A 23,361-nucleotide genomic window follows, 5' to 3' on the forward strand; every position below is an offset into this window, starting at 1 on the left:
ACTTATTTATTGCACCACAACACAAAATGATCATAATTGGGGGTGTTGATCAATACCAGCAACTTAAAATTCACTTGGCCAGTTGATGAGACTTACGGCTTTTAAACTCACTTTCCAGTCAAAACATTGCTTTGGAACAAAATTAGTGTAACACTTCTGTAGGAGAAGATCAGTTCTCTCAATGTTGTCAATTTCCACTGGTCATCGATATAGGTCATGAATTACTTAACACTGTAATTTACTTAACACTACCCATTTTTTCTGTAACAGTATACACTGTTTAAAGAGTGAATCACCACCAGCAGAAAACGTCTGCTACAATGCCTTCTAGGGGCTGAAACCTTCAGGCATGTTGTACTTGTGGCCAAACCCAATCAGGTGGCAGGAGGTGCTCTGCCACTGAAACTGCTAAAAATACCTGCTACCATATTATTGATTGGGTGTGGCCAGAAGTGCAACATGCATGAAAGTTTCAACTCCTAGGGGGCAGTGGAGCAGACGGTTCCCTACCTCATGTGATTTATACCTCATACACACTTTTTAGTGTGTATAAGGAAATTGAGCAATTTAGTCACACAACAGCTCGGAGAACTAGTTAGTTAATGACATAAACTAGCTGCTGAGTTGCTATGTATGCTATCCATCTCACTCAGTGAACACAAAATGTGTTGAGGCTGTGCTGGTGCACAACCAATAGGACCCAGCCCCAGAGGTGGGATGGAGTGTGGCCATGACTCATCTCAGGCTGAGGTTGGGGTTGCGACATCAGTTTGACCTGATTTTACTACAACCTTAGACCTACTTGTAAAGAAAATGTCTATTAAATGTGTGTTCAGGAATGAAAAAAAAAAAAAAATCAACCTGCGCTGGCACGATGTACCATAACCCCGGTGCTGAAAACTACTGGCTACACAAGTAATGGAACTGTGCAGGTGGGAGCACATGCTGGCACAAGATAATATAAACATGTATGTATAAGGCCTTAGTGTTGACTCACTCTTTTAAGCTTGATTAATGGATGTATTTGGTTTGACATAATGCAACAAAACAATGCAGGTTTAATCCCTACAACAACCAGCGTGTTCATCATCAGCTGTGTCCAGTTGAGTAAGACACCAAATTCCTGCCTATTCGTTAGTATGTGATTTTGAACTTGAGTGCCAGATAAATACCTAACTTGTAAGATGAAATTTTGCCAGAGCTAATTTCTCAAAGAAATCTCTATCTCATAAATTAGCTAAAGCTGTGTTTGTTTTGTGCAGATTTACTGACTTTATCTGACTTTTCCATTTACATGCCAAGAATAAATGAACTGAATGAAAAATTAAACAAAAAATTTATGTATCACGGATATGGTAAGTTTCAGCAACAATTTATGGCTTACTGTAGGAGTTTATGGAGTGTGGATATAGTCATTTATATTCACACAAACTTGCTGCTCTTTGTAATTTATGATTTTTTTTTTTTTTTTTTTTTTTTAAAAATAATGGTGGGGCATACAGAATTTAACAAATCTAAAAATAAATTTGGGTATACATGTTTCTTCCTGTTTGAACATTTTTAAGTATGAATCTACACAGAGGAAGAAGAAGAAGAAGAAGAAGAAGAAGAAGAAGAAGAAGAAGAAGAAGAAGAAGAAGAAGAAGAAGAAGATAACATCCATATTTAAAACAGTTTTGATAATTTGTGTGAGAACTTAAAGCACTTGAGTTTATGATTTACGTGTGCTTATTTATTTTAAAATATACACCACCATTCTCAGCATGACAAACATTTACTGATGGCCAAGGAAGAGGGAAAGGGATATCCAAGGTTAAGGAAGGAAAAACAGTCTCTTTGCTGCTTGCCTGATTTTTATTTTTTTTTTTTTAAATACTATTAATAGTCTGGGAGTTAGGTGAACAGAACAACATCAATGTTAACCGAACACAGACATTAAAAATGAGATTGAGATTAAAAATAACAGAGATCGTCATCTATCACAAGAGGCCCTATGTATAATTTCGCAGTTTAGTCTGAATATTCATGACTATCCAGCCAAAAGGCCCTTGTGTGTATAAACATCAATCTTGCATGAAGCTTGCAGGTCTAGATGTTTCAGGGGCTGCAGGCCTCTTTTTTCACAAAATAGAATCTTAGTAATGCATATACTGGTGCGAAAGAGAGTGGGCAAGAGCATGAGAGATCAACATGTGCTCTCAACAGCTTAATCATACTGCATTACACCACAAACTGGATGTCAACAAAAATTCTGCCTGAGGCTAGAATTACAATGTCTAGTCATGACCGGCTCTTCATAGACATTCTGGGGTTTGAGAGCAGATACATGCAAAGTAAACTCAAAATGTCACTGATGATCCAATATTATCTTAGGTCATCTCATAAAGTACTGATGAATGATCTTGAAATCTTAAGTTTTTCAAACAATATCATTTACATTTCTGCAGATGTCGTTCCTATCCTTGACACGCCAACAATGAAATCATATTCTTGTGCCTGAAGGGACAGATCTAGAGCCTATGTTCTGAGCATTCAATTACACTATGAATAATACAAACTAATGTTTAACACTGGTGTTTGTGATGTAGAGAAGTCATAAGGACTGCAGCGTGCTGCTGGAGTCAATGTGATGTGAGGACTCAGGGAAGTCAATGAGGCACTCCACAGACTAGGGCAGAAGCGTAGGGTCCACATTTGGACCCAGCAAAGAGGCCCAAGAGACCTTGCACTACATTTTTATTCTATTTGCTTCATATTTCTTCTGTGGTACTCTTCCAGCACAAAGGAATAGAAAGATTTTCCACATCAAAAGCTGCTCAAACACTGAATTCTGAGGCCTGGCCTACATGGTGAATGTTGCTGTAGCTCCACTGTCAGATTTACAGCTCTCCAGTGTAGTCAAGGGAGCAAAAGAATGCCACATAATTATAGCTGTATCCATGCATGGATAAGGGACTTTGTGAAAAGGAATCCTCTTTACTTTAAGATCATAAGGAGCCACACATTTCGCCTACAGCTTTGTCAGCCTCATGAGCCTGGAGTGATTTGTCCTCGGCCTATTGCAGCCCCAACCTTTACTGGGTCAAATGAATCACTTCCTCTGACGGTATATATCTGTAAACAATTATACATACAGGAGAAATCATTCGTAAATATTCAAAAGATTCATGTCTGTGATAAAATCCTTTCGAGAAGAAGCACCTCCTGCTTTCCTAATGAAGCTTTCAGGAAAACACACAGGTCATTATAATCTTAAAATCAAAGGGATTTCTGTGCATCAATTCAGTAGTCTCCTGAGTTCAGTTAAATCTAGAAATGTTTTTTTTTTTTTTTTTTTTTAAAGACTATTATTTTGGTATTTTGGTATTTCTGCTTTATTTGAAAATTCCCCACCACACTGTCTCTTAAAGAGTAACTAAACTTCAAACCCAAATCTGTGTGAGGCCTGACGTCTAATTTTGAATGGAGATGTCACTCCCCCTAGAGAACAACAGGTGGTGACATCACTTGCCACCAGAGACCAGGCACCCTGCTTTTCAACATTAGAGGTCAAGCTTCACAAAAACTTTGATGTGGAGTTCGGCATACGGTTTAGCTTTTTTTGATAAACGATAGTGTTTATGGTATTTTCAGACTCAAGAACATCATAATGCTTTGTTGTGATATTCGATAAATATCAGTATTTCCCATTAGCATTTACAGCCTGCATCGTGACACGTAGAGGGACTTGCATGACATTAGGAAGTTACCTTGTGACACAAAAAATAAGGGTAAAGTCAAGGGCTAATGTTTCAGTGATATTAAGAAAATTATAACTTGGTGATGTGAGATGAGGCTACAGGCTGTTGGGCACAGAGAGGTCCTGACCTTGGTAGTGAGGTGCTGAGCTGCAGACGAGGTAGGGAGGGAATGACCTCCACCAAACAGCCACCGGTCTTCACACCAGGCAGGCTCTCCAGCAGACAGTCACTGGTCACACCAAATACTGAAGTGTGGTAACCTGAAGAAGATACAAAAAGAAAAACAAGAATCATAAAATATTTCAAGTCCTCAGTTCTCAATGGATCAATGGAGTACAGTTCAAATCTCACTTCTACTGGTGCTTATTCATTTCTTAGTAACATTGTTAGGGACTACAGGATATTGATTAGCTGAAGATAACATTTAAGCCACTTGAGACCATAGTAACATCTGTTAGTTCTTCCAAAATCACTGCAAACCACATCCTGAAGTGGCTGATTATTTAACTACAGGACAGGCAAAGTAAACTAGCTAAAATGGCCTACACTTTATTGAGGGAGAATAGGAGATCCCAAGGTCCAAAGATATTGCTGTTCCCACACAAACGAATGCTTTAACAATCCATGGACTGAATAAAATGCTCAAAAGGTTATATTGAGTTTTGTAATGTTTTGTGTAATCACAGGATCAATACAGAGCCATTGTATGCTCTACTTGAAACTTCACATGGGAGAATAGGAAATTGTTTTATGTTTCTTTCATCATTATTTAAAAAAAAGCCCAGTCCAAATAATTAAGCTATATTTCAGCTATATTTCCCTAACAACTGCATAAGCAATTATTTTCAAGTGGCATCATTAATTATTTAAAAAGTAAATCTCATAGGCTAATCTATGTACAACAATAACAAAACAATTTATGTATTTATTTAATTATTCATTCATTCAGCAAGTTGCATACCAACACCTGCACCTATGGCAAAATGATCTCAGAATATCAAGCCTCAATAACAACTTTTTTTAAAATTCAGTTCCTCTTTTTAAATATTTTAGCCATATTTAAAATTGTATTGTTTTGACTGAGACCCTTCAGGTAAGGTTGACTTCTTCTCCTGGCTTCGGCTGGAAACTCCTTTTACTTACAGTGCACCCAAAACCCTGGCTCCTACTAGAGACTGAGTTACTGACTGAGAACTGTTTTTATTGGAGATTTTACAGTATACTTCTCATGTACTATTGCAAAAACTACATTAACAAACACACATTCTAAAGACACTGTCAAACCCATTAATATATTACATAAAGCTCAGTAAACAATCATATTGTGACAAGATTGGAATTAGCTCCATTAACATCTGATTTACACATAAATGGAATCAAATACATGGATGTCAATAAGCCTCCTCTACTTCCAGTGTATCAATTAACTCACACAGACAGCAGAATGTGCACTCAATTTTCAAAAGTCTCACTATGGAATGTTAATCAATTGTTCAAGCTTGAAGCTCACAATGATAGCACAGGCCTATAGAGTATATGAATTGTAAAATATATGTATTTCAAGCTGCATTTACTCCCATTAAGCGTCCGCTTCTCAAACTGAAGGTCATGTCCTAAAATCCAGGCCTATTCAGGTGCAATGCTGATAAAAGCTCTATTTTCTATTTACAAATTGAAAGTTCTGCTAATGTTAATCATTTGAAAATGGTTTTTAAACATTTACATTGTTTATATGCTGTATTATTTATCTTTTTACTAATTCTAATCTTACTAATTCTGTATTTATTTTACGGTTTTATCTTTCTAAAGCCCTTTGAGGTTTTATAAAGGCTGTGTGGGCTAAAAATAAATTTGACTTTACTTGATTAAACACATTTTAAGGGCCAGCCTTCTCACATCAGTAGTTGCTGACCATACAACAGGTTTTGTTTTGTTTGTTTTGTTGTGTTTTTTGTTTCTCCTTTGTATTTCGGGAGTTTCACCTGTTTCTAGAACTCTCCGTAATCAAATGACAATGTGCTGAAACATAGATCATGGCAGCAGTATCAAGATAATGTCACTTTATTGAAGAAGAAAAAAAGCTGATTGAGATTGACTGAGTTCATTTTAAGACTCAATGCCTGATTGGACTGCTTGTTGAAACTAGTATTTTGCAGTGTTGAATTCATTAGCACACCAACCCCCTTTCTAAAATGCAAGTCAAAATGGAACTACTTTTTCCACCAATATCATAAAGTATTGTATTTTACAGATAACATAGTGCATGGTTTAAACAAGGAGTGTGTCCAGAAAGTTGTCTGAAATTTTGACCAGCTTTATATCAGTGTTTAAGTTATGATAGTTAAGAGAATAGCCTCACCATTGACAGTGATGTTGCCTGCTGTGCGTGGGACACCCACCAGGGTGACCGGGTACAGACCAGACTCTGCAGGCAGGGACAAGGCAGCAGGCAGGGATTCAAACTCCACACCAGAGGTCAGCAAACCCTGGACCGAGGATAAATATACAGTAGATGTGTCATGATCTACATATTTCACTAATACATAAATGCAAAAGCAAAATCTTTATTTCAAACAGAAACAGGCATCAGTAAACATACTGTCTCTTACAAATAGTCTCATCCCGGGTGCTGTGCCTGAAGCACACATCAGTGAACGTTTGAAAAAGCCAAAACAAAGAGAGGGGAGAAGCATTTGCCTATGTTTTGTCAAAGTCCAATTAGTGGTGATATCGTGCATTACACATGGAAGAATGAAAGAACAATGTAGTGCCACCCTTTAGGAAATCAGTGTCATTTAGAAAACGCTTCAACACATTAATGAGATGCATCGTTTCAACAAGTTCCAACAAAGTCTCAAAGATCAGCAGTGTCTGAGATATCACACCAACAGATGGATGGACAAACAAAGTTCATAGCAGAGCGAGACAAACGGGAGAAATAAAACAAAAAGCAAATGCATTCATTGAGACTGACTGACAAAGTTCTTGGCATCTAAACTGAGTACTTGAGCTTGCTGAGTTGATGAAAGGATTCAATCAAAATATATCTGAAGTTGTAAAATGTCTGCGTCCATCTGTTGTCTCTGTAAACAAACAAACAGAAAAAGTGATAAAAGAAGGGGCCGTGAGCAAAACTCAGGACAGACTCAGCAGCCAGGCATTTCTCCATTCTCTGTTTAGCAACAGCTGAGATTGTCACTAAAATGAGAATAGCTGGTCCATCTTAAAGGCCAGCCCATTAGGTGAGCCCAGTCAGGTTAGGCTAACCCACTGTAACTTACTTTGGGTGGTTAGTGACGCAACCTACACACTGAACTGTCTTTAATGCTCAATACTTGATACTTGTGACCAGCCCAATATGACAATACCAACCAATGTGTAAATGCTCGATTGTCATTTTAGTGCAAGCAGATCACACCTGAGTACATGTGTTACACAAGAAAGTTTAACAAACAGGAAACAAAAGACAAAATGGCAGAATGTGCTCGACTGGAGTCAACTTTACTTCTAATCAAAATTAACCCTCCATAATTAATCAAAGTTCTCAATTTGAATTTGTCACTTTGTGGAGCCCATGCTGTGCTTTCTTGTTGGAGAAGCACAGTGATGAACAGCTGTCTGTCTCTCGAGTCATAGTTCAGTGTGAAGTAGCTCTCTAGCCGTGCCATGTGATCCATCATCTTAATCCACCCATGATGTCCTGCAGATGAAATCTCTCTCAGGGTGTTATAGTCATTTCCCATGGAGAAAATTGCTCTTGTTCACACCGTGAGTGGAAAAAGAAAACAGTGCTACTGGAAGCGAGTCCACTGGGGAAGAAATGCAAAAGGAGCCATTCAAATTTCCACCGGGAATAGCACAGACTGGAATGTCCCGCAGGATTATATAGTTAAATTTGAATGTAGAATCTCCAAAGAATTGTATTCACATATGCAGCTCACTACAGCTGGTGGCATGAGGTAGACTAAAGTGACGTAATGGACTGCATCAATCCCCAACTGCAGACGCTACCTCACTGGAGGGACGGTTGCAGTCAAGCTGAGCCTCAGAGGTGCCATGATTTTGATTTATACTGTGTCGTTGGCATTACTTGGGGAGATTATATCCCTTTATTGGATAGCTGAAATATCAGTGTCAACCTATTGGAAATAATTCATTTGCATTCAGCCTTGAAAAGGTTAATTAGCCTGTTTCACTTACAATAACGATTAGACCATGTGCAAAGCCAATTGTATTGTTTGAGCCGGTGTGCACTGACTTCATTCTGAGGCAGTGCGAGTTTGCATTTAACCTTTTGTTTTGCTTTGAATCACAATGCTGGAATTAATAGACGACTGCTTGGCACCGACACGTAACTGATACATACATCTGAGAACATTAAAAGATTGATACAGAGAAAAGTAGACAAATATAGGGAGCAATTCCACTTGGAATTAATTTACCTTAAAATGTCAACACTAAGCCTGAAATAAGAAATTAAAGGTATAGGCAGAAGTCTGTGCTTGATTTGTAATATTTTCTTATTTCATTAAGTGAATGGTGAACCTGTTTTAATTGTAAATCATTCAGAGGGCTAAAGCTGACTAAATTATTAGAGTCAGTTTAAAAATTCCATTCAGATTTCATTGTTTTGAGAAAAGCAAATAAATACAGATCCCCACAAGGTGAGATCTCTGTTTGTTTGGAGAACGACAAGGGGATCTGATGGTGACCCCTGTGAAAATGAAAGGGGGAGTAAGTGCACCGCTTGAATAGAAAATCAATAAAGCACAAAGCAAAGCTGGGTATTATTGCTGAAGTCGTGTGGCGACTGAGAAGGAGGGCTTGCCGAACCACAGGGTCACCTTGGCGATGGGGAGATGGAAAAGTGCCCTTGTGTGTGTGTTTGCGTCCCTGTGTTTGACTGAGTGCTTCTGTTTGTGTGTTGAAGTTGTCTGGAGTTGGTTTACGTGAAGTGGATAGATGGTAGTTTCAGTCCAGCGGCAGTCACTCTGTCTGGGGTAGAGACAGGTTCTTGGCAGCTAGTGAAGAGTCACCCTGTATCTATCTACCTGAATGACACTACAACACCACCTGAGGGTGCCAGCTGCCATAGACCAGCGAGGTGCCTCAGACTCCATCTGTGACCTGATCAATTCACTTGTGGGTGGGAAGGAGTTAATGATATTGTGTGTCTATGTGTGTGTGTGTGTGTGTGTGTGTGTGTGTGTGTGTGTGAGTGAGTGTGTGTGTGGTCGTGCATGCATGCTCATGTGTACAGTTGCCAGTCATGACCTTAGCTTTCCTCAATAGCATCAACATCATCATTTCTCACTGCTATTTGACCTTCTCTTCGTTGTTGTTGTTTCAGAGCTATATTTTCGAAAACTCTGCTAGTTGGCAGCTCCAAGTGGCAGTGAGAGGAAACTCTCTGAAAACTATTGGGATCTCAATACCCACAAATCAAAACATGTAACTACTGTAGTGGTGTGATGTTCACCCTTTACAAGTTTGATTTTGTAACTTCATTTTTAGGCCACAGCTTTGTTTGAACACACAGAAACCAAGTTTTTTCCTTTTATTTTTTTCCATTCTTTGTATTTTTTCTTTATCATTTTCTGGTCATTTTGCAGTATCTATTTATAATTTTTTCTGTGATTTTGTGCCATTTTTACGGTAATGTTCTTGTATTTTTTGACATTTTTGTGGAGATTTTTTGAAAGATATCAAGTGAATTTCTCCAGGTTTCAATGGCTTAAACATTTGCAAGCACATCAAAACATAAAGTTGCACAAAGCTTTTACCAACATTGTGTAACATAGAATACCAACTGAAGAAAGTCAGTAATTAGGACTGCTATTTCTATAAATCAACAGCATTGTTTAATGTCCTGTGCCCAACCAAAACCAAACCAAACTTTATCTATATAGCACATTTTGTGCTATATAAAAAATGTTACAACACATGCAATTTCAGCAAATTCAGGATGATGGTTTCTAGTTCTGATACAGAGTTATAACACCCGTAGTGCAATGTCAGTAACCTGAACACTACAGATCTGTGATTTTTACGCCAAAATGGATGCCAAAATGACAAGAGATGACCATAGCAGACACAAAAATATTATTTGAGCAAAAAGGGCAAATGTACGGCATCTAAATTTGGAGCAACAGGATTTTGTGCTTAAGTAAAGACTGCATTTTCATATAGAAATCCTCCTGACACACACACACACACACACACACAGAGAGAGAGAGAGAGACAACTGTCTGATTATAACTCTTCCCATATAAACATTTCCCAGATGTTCCTCACTGGGTGTTGTATCTGTTACCTGCGAATATAACAGCATGTGCTGTTATCAGACAATGCAGGGCAGCTAAATCACCCAGCCAGGCCTGTCTAACTCCATTTGGGTGCAGCTTGGAGACAACCACCACTATTAAGGGCTCCTGTCCTTGTTCACAGTCTGCCACAAAACTTTAACAGCAATTTGTTCTCGAGATTCCAAATTATTTAAAGCAACATCAGTTTTGTCAGGTAGTACACTGTGAGTGGCACTTTGTGCCACCGCTGTACAGCACAAGAATGTACGCTTCCGCCCGCAGCCCAACTATTGAGTGTGATGAGTGCTAAGCATTTCAGTGTTGTCTCATATCACTGTATTCATAAACAGACACAACAATAAGCAAAAGGGAAAGCAGTTTTATTCGGCAATCATTTGCATCTGTGAACCTGAAAAAGTGTCTGGAATAGTGTCTGTGTGTGTGAGTGTGTGTGTGTGAGAAAGAGAGAGAGAGAGAGAGAGCAATAGAAAAAGAAAGGCTGGGTGAGTGACAAAGTGCATAAATATGAGATGGATGGTGCAAGCCAGCGCTACAGTTGGGTGGCCTTTAATAGGGAAATGCTCCTGACTTAAAAGGCTGCTGTCACTAAGCAGCTAGTAAACAATATGGTTAAACTGGATTCCCTGGAGTCTGATGAGCTCTTTTCAAACTTGATTTTACACTGAAAAAGAAGAGAAAGTGGTCTCTCACTTACCTTAATGAAGAAGTTATCAGGTCTGACAAGATGGTGTGTGAAATCATGAAAAGTAATGGCACCAGAGGGGGCTGACTCTCTATTGTGCTATTTTCTTAGTGTTAGGAGCGAGACTTTGTTCTACCCATCCCAGGCAACCATTACAGTAGTAATGGTTTACTGTCAGTAAAAAAAGCTTTTAAGGGGCTTTAATTAGGCTATTAAGGATAACTACAAAGCATTATCAGCTGTCCTGTTGTAGTCCTTGTTTACGTGCAGAGAGAATGTTAATATTACCAAAGAGACAACTGTAGGACCTTCGTATTTTTTTCAGAATGCTCAAATGCTTCAAAGAGCAAAGCAATAACAGATTAGCTGAAAATTCAAATCAGTGGCTCTCTGTCGGCCACACTGGCATTATTACAGCACACTTTTTCAGGCATAAAAGAATTTCTTTGAAAGCATTTCACTGACCATGTTCTCCACGCGGAGTTCATAAGGCATGGGGTTGTAGACCATGAGCTGCACCTCACAAACATCTCCTTGAACCCACTGGAAGTCTAGGAAGAGATAGGCACACCAACACATTAGCTCTCAATGTTACATTCAATTTGCAATTAATGAGGTGAAGAAAACAAACCATTACATCAGACTTGCTGATGAGAATCCTAAAAGGGAACTTTCCACGGTGATGGAAACATGTAAATAAAAAGATTCTTCCAGATTAATTTTGCAGGTGCATCATTTGGAACCAAACCATTTAGGCTGAGTTGAAATAATTACTGTGTGCCTCAAGTTCATGTGGTTTATGATGTGCAACTAAGCAAATAAAACATTCAGTTTTGAATTGCACCAAGCTTCTGTAAATATATACGTCTTGTATGTTGAGAAAATGCGTTAGGCAATGTGGATTACTCCAGGCAATTACACAAAAATTCATCTGACTTGGCAGTGAAGCTGCTCAACATGTAACAGAGCTTTTTCAGCGGCTCACCATTCACAGAATGAAATTTATTGGGTTGTTGTGACAAGTACATAGCAGGGACAATGAGATCTTATGGTCTATCAACTTATCTTGGGCCCCAGTTAAATGAACTGCAGACTAAGTTCTGTTGTAAAAGGCAGGGTAACACTGCATGATGGGTACTGTGTTGAACAAGGCTCTCTCAAGTATTCACTGCAGATCAAGGTGCCTGTCTTGATCTGCAGTGAATAAAATTGACACCTTAAAATAAAAAGCCTCAGCCTACTTCTAAAAACTTTGAAATGGCTATAGCTCTCCACTCTGCAGTTGGCAGTGTGGTGGATTGGTGACTTGTGAATGGGATGTTGAAAAGATCTGCCTGAGAGTGAAAAGCTATTCGATTTCCATTGCGGCATACCTATCACCATTTTGAAATGCAACTTATTCTAATCCATTTAGACAGTCTATTGCTGTGAACGTTCCTGCAAGAAGAGGGTCTTGAAATCTGAGTTCAGAACCTGGCAGGCAAAAGGATTTATGAAGAGCAAACTCCAGCCATGCACCTTGGGAAATTAAAAGTCAGTCAGAAGAAGGGTATTGATATAATATGAATGTCTGGAAAGCTCCTCAAACCCTCAGGTCTGGCTCACGGCAATGCTCTCACAGCCAGCCAATTACATGTGAAATACGCCTCACAAAGAAGAAACAACAGCCTGAACTGTTGCCATCTCATTTGTGTTGCCCTCAGCCAAAACTCCTCAGGTAGTTATTGAGATTCTGCGCAGATCCCCAAAGGCTTCAGCACAACTGAAGCCTCAATGTACACAGCAATAATGAGAGCTTTGAGTTAAAGCACAGTCACATGGTCAGTTAAACATTGTCTGTGTTCAAATTCAGTTTCTTTAAAGCAAATTATTGTGTCAAAATGTCTCATGTGCACTGCACATCATCTTTTTCTGACAAGAAAAAGCTGAAGATGTTTACTGGTGTTACTGAGGCCTACAGAGAAATATGCTGTAAAACTTTCAGCAACAGTAATCTCCTATACTGAATAATGCATACACACCATGCTTGGGCACTGGAGCATAAACCATGCATGTGAAATGAAGGAACCCCAGAGCAGCAGGGAATGTGCTCTAACATAACCAAAGCCCAGTTCTAAAACTCATCTGGAATTACAAGTAATTTGCAGCTCGCATTGAGACATTTCTGAAAGAAATTTATTAAGTAGACTGAAGAAATTAAGATAAAATAAACCTAAAAAAAAAAAAAACACAACTCATTATTTGCTCATTAATCCATTTTATCATTAAAAAAAAGAATTGTACAATAAGTGCAATGGATCTATGTCATTCAGTGACCAAGATTCTCCAATTCACATCATTTCAAAATGAGCTTGCCAATAAGTACTAACCACTGGGAGCCGAGATGCTGTATGCTATCATCAGACAGGTGGCCTCTCTACTCACAAGGGCATGTGCGCACACAAACCATGCACACACAAAGATGAGGCCATTCACATATCCTTATTTCTCTCAGAAAGGTGGAAATTGAATGAAGCACCACTCCATTTCATGCAGTGATGCACAAAGTGATACACTGGTGACCCTGTCAAAAAAGCCTCGACAGAGCAGGAATAAATTTCAGCATGCTTCATTTCCACATCCTCTTATCACCAATTGCAAAGCATATCCTCTTTCTACTAAACAAGCACATAATTTGTGATAAGCGGCGACCAGTTTGGCACTTAGAGAAGGACAAGGCCAGTCAGTGTGCTTGGCTGCATAAAGCCCCATCACTGGTATACACTTTTGCGAATTAGGGCTACAGCAGTGTGGAAGAGCACAGGTCCTCCAGGTTTTGAGGGAAGCCAGTCTGCACAAATGAATGGTAGTGCTAAACTGACTCACTCAGGATTGGAGTTCAGAATGTCTGGCAAGCAAACCTTTGCTTTTCTAACCAAGCAAAACTGAAAATGATGCTGCAAGCAGCCACAAAGTCTTTTTAGCTATATCTGCAATGCCACAAGCAGATTTATGCTACCTGCTGGTCACAGCTAAAACACTAAGTACTAGCTTTGTCCATATTTGAAGTTCAAAAAGGCGATGCAACAGCAGACTGAATGCTATACTGCACTTGTTCATTACAATGGCATCTCTATCTATCTATAAACCCATGCATCAGCTTTATTTTGCAGAGAGGAACTTCTAAGACAAGACAGGATTTTGCTGTAAGATGAGTAGGTTGGAGCAGAGTGGAGTCAAGATGGTTTTTGATGGCTTCTCTCTATAGAAAGTAAAGCATCAGGAGACACACCACCCAAATAAGCAACATTCTGAGATGTTGGAGATGAGTAAATCTAGTAATGACAAGGACCAACCAAAGTTTTTTTTTTTGTTTTTTTTTTGTTTTTTTTTATTATTATTATTATAGTGTCCTGTTTTAAGACAGTATTATCCATATACATTTGGAAATGTTACCCGTGTATCAAATGTTTACAGGTTCTCTTTATTTTGCCAATATCTTTGGGTGTAAGCACCCACCTCTGTGGTGTTCCTGCACTGCACTGCACTACCCAGAAATCACCTGTCAATCAAACAGCGTGTTCAGTACAGTAACATTTTCCTTGGGTTCATGACGTTTACGTCCATATAGCTGGCGCTCTTTTGGTTTTCAGTCATGGTGGCTAACACTGCTCATGCTAGCTACCCAGTTCCTCTTCTGTTCACTCCAAACAAACCAAAGACGTAAAATGCATATGCCCATGAAAAAGGTTAAAATTCAAACCCACCTTAAAGAAAAAAAGACAATTATTTGGTTAAAAAAACATGTGTTCTGGGCGTTCATCAAGGTTACACAGAGGTTTTACTAAGAGCAGATTAAAAAGAAACCTCAGAGTGTTGGCTGTACAGTTTCCTGTACAGTTTCCTTAGCATTATATGTGTCCCTATGGTAGTGAAATATCCTCATTAGTTCCTTCATGTTCCCCTGGGCTGCTAATCAGGAATACAGTGGTCCCTTGTTTATCGCGGGAGTTACGTTCTAAAAATAACCCGCAATAGGCGAAATCCGCAAAGTAGTCAGCTTTATTTTTTACAATTATTATAGATGTTTTAAGGCTGTAAAACCCCTCACTACACACTTTATACACTTTTCTCAGACAGGCATTAACATTTTCTCACTTTTCTCTCTTGTTTAAACACTCTCAAAGTTCAAACCTTCATAGAAAAATACCGTATTGACCCGAATAAAAGACGACCCTGATTTTAAGACGACCCCTCTTTTTCAAGACCCTTTTTTGGAAAAATACTTTTTATATGGACATTCTGCCAGGAGCGGACTTACCATTAGGCAAAACTAGGCGGTTGCCTAGGGCCCCAAGTTCCTGAGGGCCCCATAAAACTCCTCATACACTTATGGTTAATACAGTTATTACTTATTTGCGCACATTAATTATGTTTTTGATTAAAATACTTTTGCTAAAATGCCAGCAGAATGCTTATCGTATTATGTGTGTCTCAGGGCCCCTGTTTTGTGTGTTGTCCTCTCATCTCAGAGGGCCCCATGCCTGCCTTTGCCTTGGGCCCCAAATTTCTTAAATCCGCCACTGCATTCTGCAACACCAGCCCATGCTAGCTTTGAACTCAGTGTGGGGTATGTTGAGCTCTGTGGCAACTTCAAGTGCTTTTTGCTGCATCACAGCCCTCGTAATGGGCAGTCCTTCACTACGTTTCTCATTCACAAAATCGTACAGCCTCCTGTCAGTCTCGTTGAATCGACCAGTTTGTGGACCACGAAAAGCCCTTCTCTGGCTGTGGGCATTTTTTAGCTCTTCTTTCTGAGACCGCCACCGTCTCACATTGCACTCATGGCCAGGGTTAAGGAGTTAAGGGATGTTTATTTACCTCGACAGTTTCGGAGGTAACTTTAGAAAGCGTCCAACTGACAGCCGGAGCGGCATGTCAGCTGGCTTCTACATTCAACAGGGTGGCGGCGCACACCGGCCGGCCCACCTGATGCCGCCCGGTGCCTCAGTCGGCACCACACTCCCCTGGTCAGGTCTGCCGGATCTGACAGGTGCGCGGCGCACACAGACTGCCATATACACATTTCATCATAAATCAACTTTTGTTTATACGCGGTTGCAGCAGCACAATGGACAGCGACACAGACAACATGTTTGATTATTGATTGCGCGACGCGGCCATTCGCCGGTAATCGCGCCGCGCATTAACCGATTTTGCGGAGGCAGGAGGAAAGTTACATGATTTACGTTGTATCCACATTCGCCCGCTGCGTGCGTGACCGTGCATGTGCTCGTGCATGAACGCCCGTACCGTGCTGGAGCACACCCCTTCCAACCGCGCCAGAGCGGGGGAAGTGTGCTGTATTCAAGCACGGAACATATGCAAGTACAATACATGTGTATTTGCTTAGACCCCAATATAAGACGAGGGCGTTTTTTCAGGGTATTTTCAATGGAAAAAATATCGTCTTATATTCAGATCAATACGGTAAGTCCAGTATTATAGAATGAACGCATTCTGTACTGTACAGGAGACAGATTGATTGACAATGGTCTACAGTCCCTTAGCCAATCAGGACGCAGAACACAATGCGCTGTAAAAAAAAAAAAAAAAAAAAAAAAAACATGCAAAATTGCACTACAAAAAATCTGCGAAACTGCGAGGCCGTGAAAGGTGAATCGCGTTATAGCGGGGGACCACTGTACTCTATTTCTTTCTCTCCATTCACTTACACAGCACAGCAGAAGGCCCCAAAATAACACTCAGCACACAAACAAACGCAAACAAAACAGATAATGCCAGGCTAAAAAACACTGTAAACGAATGGACAGAGACAAATTCTTTATTATGGATTAAAGGCCCAGGTGAGCACAGAGAAACTAATGAAGATATTTAACCACCATGTAGACTCATGTCCAGGTAACTATACAACCCAACACTATGCCAAAGTTCAATTCTGCTTTAACAGAGAATGGCAAGAAAATATACTATAGAAATAGAAATGTTATGATTAGATTGGGCCTAGAAACGGGGTTAATTTCTCCTTACTTTTTGACTGAGCTCCCATGTTCAGCTATGCAGTCTTTCAGAAAGGTTTTAATAAATAAATTTCTTTTAGTGTGGGTGGAATTTTCAAGTGTTCCTGGTTATTTCTTGCTTTTTGGGTGAAGTTGTACTAGATCATCTGTTGTGAAAGGATTTATCCCAGCTAAGTGAAACCTGATAATGGGTGTTTAGAACAGCAAATGTAAAAACTTTCATGAAGATGAAAGGTCAAATCACTGCAATGAATTGGCAATATGGAGTGAAAAAAGCAAACATTTATTGATATGGAAATGTCGTGAATTATTAGTTGCTCAGAAGCAAGTCAGAGCTCAGTGGGTGGGTACTGGTTGATCATCTGGTCCATAGCACATTTTAAAGAGCACACTACCAGGAAGAAATACATTCTTCTAATGCACTGTTTAGGCCACACTGAGCACTAAGAGCTCTGCATAAGGGAAATTAAGTGTGCTCTTGTACACCTAGCAGTACAGCCACACAGGCATCAGCTAGTTTGAAGTTGGGACACTATACATCCACATATCGGGAAGTAGCTTGTTGATATTTTAACTGTAGTGGAAAACTCAAAACATTTGACTCAAGTAGTTCTGTAACATTATTATGTAATTAATATATTGTTCAGCAAATTCTCTTGGGGGTCTTTCACACCTGCCTCGTTTGGGCCGGACTTATGTATTTTTAGTTTGATCCAAACCACTGTGAAATTGCAGATTACAGCTGTGAAACCTCCCACAGACCACACTCAAACCAAACGTGAAAACCTTAATCCAACAGAAAGAGGTGGTGTCGTCCCGATGTAACTAAACCATGGTTTGGTTCATTTCTAGTGTGAAAACATATTTTGGATGGTTTGGACTTTCAGATCAATCACAGAAAGTCCAGCAGAAGGGGGAGGAGGGCAACCAGGTTTTTACTTATTTTCCAGTTCAACACTGTAGCAGTCAAGGCTACTCTTGCATTTTCAGCATTTCCTGTACCTTTCAAATTAAAACCCCTCTAGCATTTCAATGAACAGAATCCATTAATTTTCCTACAAAGCTTTTATTGTGAAACATTTTCAGTAAAGTGACTTCCATGGTAACAGTGATAGAAAGCTAGCCTCCAAACTGACAGCATGACATCAGACACACACCTCTCAACAAACCACTCAGTGTCTAGTATAGAAAGTGGCAGCCCACATAGGTGATGACAACAGGACATAGGTATGTCATGTAAAGCTCTTTGGTGTGCTTGCTTGATAATTGCAATCTGAAACCAAAACTAACCAGATCAAATGTATATAATGTAACAGAAACATGAGGCTTGTTTCAAACCTTGGCTCAGACTTTCAAGTATGAAAAGGCCCTTAGTTACAAAATGATGGTGTTAAGGAGCATTTTTAATCATCTGCTCTCCCTAATCCACCAAACCAGCGAGAAAGCCTTAAAAACAGGTGTGGTCAATGATGGTCTCCAACAAAAAGTCATCTGGCTCATCACTGCTCTCAGAGCATGCAACTCATCAAAATGCTAATCGAAATTATTTCCCAAAAGGGAAATAATTGTGAGTTCCCTGCTGGGAAATTATTTCCCAGTAGGGAAATAATTACTTTAAATGTCAGGAGACCAGTGGTTGTATCTCTGTTGTTCTCTGTCTTCCTCTTTATTGTCTCTTTAACTTCATGATGTTTACCCAGCATGGTTTAAGTAGACCTGTTGGTGTTACTGCCTCACATCTGCAGGAGCAGAAGCCAACTTTAGTGCTCTCCCGTGAGGAAGGCAACACACTTCTGTAAAACAGGGCCATCTGCTAGCTAATGATAGCAACGTTTATAGGATTTGTCTCAATCACAGCCGACTAAGAGCATCCACTTGGCTGAGTAAAATGCCATAAGCAGTTTTGACAAGTGCGCAAACAGTAACTATGAACTATTCAAGATTTATAGATTGAGGAATGCTATACATGACTAGTTTTAGCCTGAATAAATGAGAGAGAAGAAAATTTAATACAGTCTTCCTCTGTGAGAGGTCCTGCCAGACGGATGTTTAGTAAATGTGAGAGGATATTGCTTAAACTGGCAATGTCTGAGCACCATTGGCTGCTTAATTGAACAGGTAACATACTGTGTACTGGCTGTTTGCTTAAGTTATTTCTCTGACACTCCTTCCAAGTTCCCCTCCAATCCCCATAAGCACTGCTGAGCAGAGTTTTATTGAGCATATTCTGAATATATAACCAGTTCTGCATTTAAAAAAAAAAAATCTAACAATTATGTTCCATCTCACATCTACCAATCACAATATCTAAATCTCTTTTCTTTGTATGCTAGTGATGCAGCATCTAAGACTCAGAGATTAAGACCATTCAGGGTCTCTTTCTGATGTGGTTTTACTAAAATTCTTAGGATGGGACAAATGTGTCACATATGTCTCAAAAAAAGTTACTGGCAATCACGGCTTTACAGTATAAAATGTCATAGGTATTTAAGAAATTATTACGGCTACCAAATAAAACCACTACACAGTGTCTTGTTGGTGTCTGATGGTGGATTCGACTGATCTCGTAGGAGGCAGTCCATCTGTCTACTTGAAAAACATCACAGAGTCACTGCTCGCCTGTCCAAATTGAAGTCTGTCACAGTCTGGCCAATCTGACACAGATAGACGCTGGGCCATTTGCCTAAGAGACCCTTAAATACTAAATAAAGAATCAGACAGAATCTTTTATGAAGCATTTATGTTGAAGGCGCCTCCATCATAACTTTCACCGCTAACTTAGTTTAGAAAGTGATCTCCCGTAACGGTTGGTGTGCTGACATTAGCAATGGCATTGAGTAGAGTCAGCATGGGCCTTTGCTTCATGGCAGGTCAGTGTATTTCTGGATGGTTCCCCGTGCTCACAGTTGTACGCATGCAATGATGTCACCAAGTTATCACAAGAGTTTGTTCATGTAGATGAGCAAACTCGCAGGAGATCCAAGCTGAGCTAGGCCCCGTTTACACAACAGTTCTGATGAAAACGGAAAACTCATTCCTTTGCGTTTTTAAAAAGTTCCATGTTTATACGATAACGCTGTGAGAACGATGCTCGTTGACACGGATCCGCAAAAACAACTGGTGGCGGTGAACTTTGCAATGTAACACCACAGAGTAGCACCGCGCGCCTGCGCACAAACAGTTCAATAGTCCACCATTGTTGTTGTTTTCCTGTTCGCGCATGGCTGAAAATGTCATAGTCACGCGAGAAGTGGGGCCGTGTTGTCATCGTTTTCACAAGAATATTGCCAGTTTACACGAGCAGCGTTATCAAAAAATTCCACTCTGGAACCCGGTTTCAAAAGTTTGCATTTTCAAGCACCTAAAACACCGTTGTCGTGTAAATGGAAGGCCAAACGGCAACAAAAGTTTACCATTTTTGTGAAAATCGTTGTCGTGTAAACGGCCCCCTAGTCTGATGCACAACAAAAAGAAAACATGCTCTTGTTGTCACAGCACTTCAAGAATTTGAAAATAGCCTTAAGTCTCTTGGATTCTTATCCAGTGATTCAATGAATGTGATTTTGGGAGTTGAACCTTCTCTGGTAGGCTGGTGAACAAATTTGTTTGTTATCTAACAAATATGTTCACCATGAATCAGCTCATTATAACTCCAGTAAACAGAAAATCTAGCACATTTGCATGTTTTAGCCTTATTGTTATTATAAGGCTGTGCATGCATCCAGAAACACATTGCACAGGTACAAGACCAGTATAAATACATAAAAAACTACACATAGAACTATGATACAATATTTATGAGGATATTGCCAGTTCTGCCACAATTCTATTTATTTTTTTACTTTTCCTATTTTAAAATATTTTTCAGTGTGATCAGACTGATTATAATTTAGAGTATTTTTGTTACTGCTCTATACCTTCTACACAGAGACTTTCATAATGTTCCTCAGTATTTGCTGTTTTGTGCATTACTTAAGATGCCTGTGACTAAAACATGGCCCACAAAAGATTTTAAAAATATTTGTTTATTGGGAGCTATAGACAAAGTACAGATTCTATTTCTTCTATTTTACCCTTAACATTACCTTGCTGAGCTAGCATGGGAGATACTGGTGTATTTCTGCTGCTGACAGGATCCCAGAAGTACCAGCTATAGTCTTACAACATTGGCAGTATGGTGCCGACACTGACAATGTAGGCAAACGTTTAGCAAAAGCTTATGAAAAGAATTACAGCATTGGAAAAACGACCAACATAGGTTTTTGGCACACTGTTCCTTAGCTTTCCCATCCTTTTTCCTTCGCCTTTAGCCCAAGGTATTTTCTTCCCTCAGTAAAGCCTGTCAGGCAGCAGCATCATACAAGGCGGCAATTTACAAGCATGCTTACTTCTGCAATGAGAATATTGTCCCATTATCGTCAGTATAGAAGTTCCACTTATCTATGTGATTTTCTCTTACTGTTGTAACTATGGTGATTATACATGAAAACATATATGTCAATGTTATTCTGTCACTGCTACAATATTACAAAGCCGATATTATTCTTTTGGAGGTTCTTCCTTAGCTTTAGTGTGTTATATGGCTGGAGGTGCATGTAAAACATCTGCAAAGTTACAAAGCCTGAAGTCCATGTCAGAGCTATTCTCACCGAAAGAAAACATTGCTCCCAAACTGCCCGAAACACATCGTTTGTAGTCCAGGCTTTTTCCTCCGTTACCTATCTACATCACTATGTAAAACACATAGGCCTTAAAGACACTGCAGCCAAAACAGCCCATTTCAGGCTGAGTGAGCCTGATGTACAAACACAGCCTGTATAGTATCTAGGTACTGATTGACCATAAGAACATGCAAATGTTTGTAAATAGACCACAAAAATGAAAACATTAAACTGGGAAATGGGAATACTATGGGCTCTTTAACAATTAATAATCTAAAGAGTGGCCAGCAGGGGCAGTATGTCAAGCAGATATAAATGTAGCCTCATTCTTTTTTTTCTTCATTCATTTCAGTGCAGTAAAAAAAAAAAATCATACAAAACATTTGACAAATGTGGAAAGCCAAGGGTAATTTGGCAGTTATCTCTGTAAAAACATTATAAAACCTGCTATCTACCAAGTAGGAAAGGCTGCTTTTCTGATTTACTGATAGCACATGAATGCACCTCAAGCAAATATTCCCTGAAAAATGATTGCTTTACCAATTCCATTCAAATATCCTTGACTTTTACACCTGGACATGAATGTTAGCCACCACAGCAGAGAGGTTTAAGGTAGATTTATCACCTGAATTTTCAAAAAAAAAAAAAAAAAAAAAAAAAAAATAGGGACTCAGAGTTCATTGGGTTCAAACATCTAAAATAGGCATGGTATGCAGTCTGTCATAATGTAAATGTAAGATATGGCTGCAGCGTATTAAATGGGCTAAAACATGTAAAAATACTGATATGGTCGTTCAAGCAGCCAATCTCATTGCTTATTGCATGGTAGGTTGTATTCACATCAAGTTAAAAATATGTGAAAAGGGGCGTTCTGGTGGCTTAGTTACTGGGTTGCATGCCATGTGGCTGTGTCATCCTGGATTCAGGTCCAGCTCAGAGCCTTTGTCACATGTCTTACCTCTCTCTCTACCCCATCCATCCTGTCTGTCTTCACTATTCAACTGCAAAAGCAAACCACCCAAAAAATAATCTTTAAAAAAAATAAAATTTGAGAAAATTAGGGAGACAGACAGAAACAGAGCGAGAAAGAGAGAGAGAGAGAGAGAGACACAGCATGTGTCTCAAACAATCAATCAATCTTTATTTTTAGAGCACTTTTCATACATAAAATGTAGCACAAAGTGCTTTACATGTACTTTACATGTGTCTGTGTGTGTTTTGTATGTGTCCGTGTGTGTTTTGTGTGTGGGGGCAGGGTGTCTTGAAATTCCAATGGATGAGAGGTTTTTACTCCAAGTTTAGAAGAAAAAACAATATACACAGTCATTGTGGTGCTTTGTGGTGCTGAGAGTAAACTGGCCCCGTAGCTGACACTGTCAGAAAAAAACAAACTTACTCTTGAAAACACACTGTTACAAACTCTGGTTTATTCCATCAGTGTTTCAGTCCTCCGACCTTGGTAAAACACCTTGACAAAGGTTTGTAACTAGGTTTTTTTTCTGTCTGACAGAGTTCTGTATTTTAGATTTGTTTTTTTTTTTCTGAGTATGGGCCAAAAAGTGAGCCAGAAATCTAAGCACTCTGCAAAGCAATCGTTCAACATTGGTACTTTTCAACAACTTGCCGACAGATTATGGTAATTTTGCGCTATAGGGCACAAAAACCTTACTTTTTCCAGTTTAAGTGATCTGTGCCAAAATTAGAAAAACACAAATACCTGCAAGGCTTAGAATACATCTCCTCCTTACTCTTGGAAATGTCTGCGGAATTCACCTATTTAAAATAAATGTTCAGATTTCAGCAGAAAGCAAGCAAGACAAAACTGATGATGAAACCACTTCAGCATGTCAAATACAAAACCAGTACTGTAATTTATGCTGTAATTTTCGAGCCTGTGCAGACCTCCTTACCTCCATCTACAGGGCTATTTGC

The 23,361-nt window shown here is 39.4% G+C and overlaps 1 protein-coding gene across 5 annotated transcripts in view; it reads right to left on the reverse strand.

Moving 5' to 3' along the window:
- trappc9 (trafficking protein particle complex subunit 9) overlaps window positions 1–23,361 on the reverse strand; it is a 229,764-nt gene that overhangs the window by 173,390 nt on the left and 33,013 nt on the right. For all 5 annotated transcript variants that reach the window (XR_003928915.1, XR_003928914.1, XR_003928913.1 and 2 more), the window contains 3 exons: window positions 11,214–11,299; window positions 6,100–6,226; window positions 3,868–4,000 (listed from right to left, as the gene is read on the reverse strand). Coding sequence is in view for 1 of the 5 variants with exons in the window: in XM_030063142.1 (XP_029919002.1) it covers window positions 3,868–4,000; window positions 6,100–6,226; window positions 11,214–11,299 (346 nt within the window). In the remaining 4 variants the exon portion in view is untranslated. The remainder of the gene's footprint in view (window positions 1–3,867; window positions 4,001–6,099; window positions 6,227–11,213; window positions 11,300–23,361) is intronic.

Source organism: Myripristis murdjan, chromosome 11, assembly GCF_902150065.1.
Source record: "Myripristis murdjan chromosome 11, fMyrMur1.1, whole genome shotgun sequence".
NCBI classification, from domain to species: domain Eukaryota; kingdom Metazoa; phylum Chordata; class Actinopteri; order Holocentriformes; family Holocentridae; genus Myripristis; species Myripristis murdjan.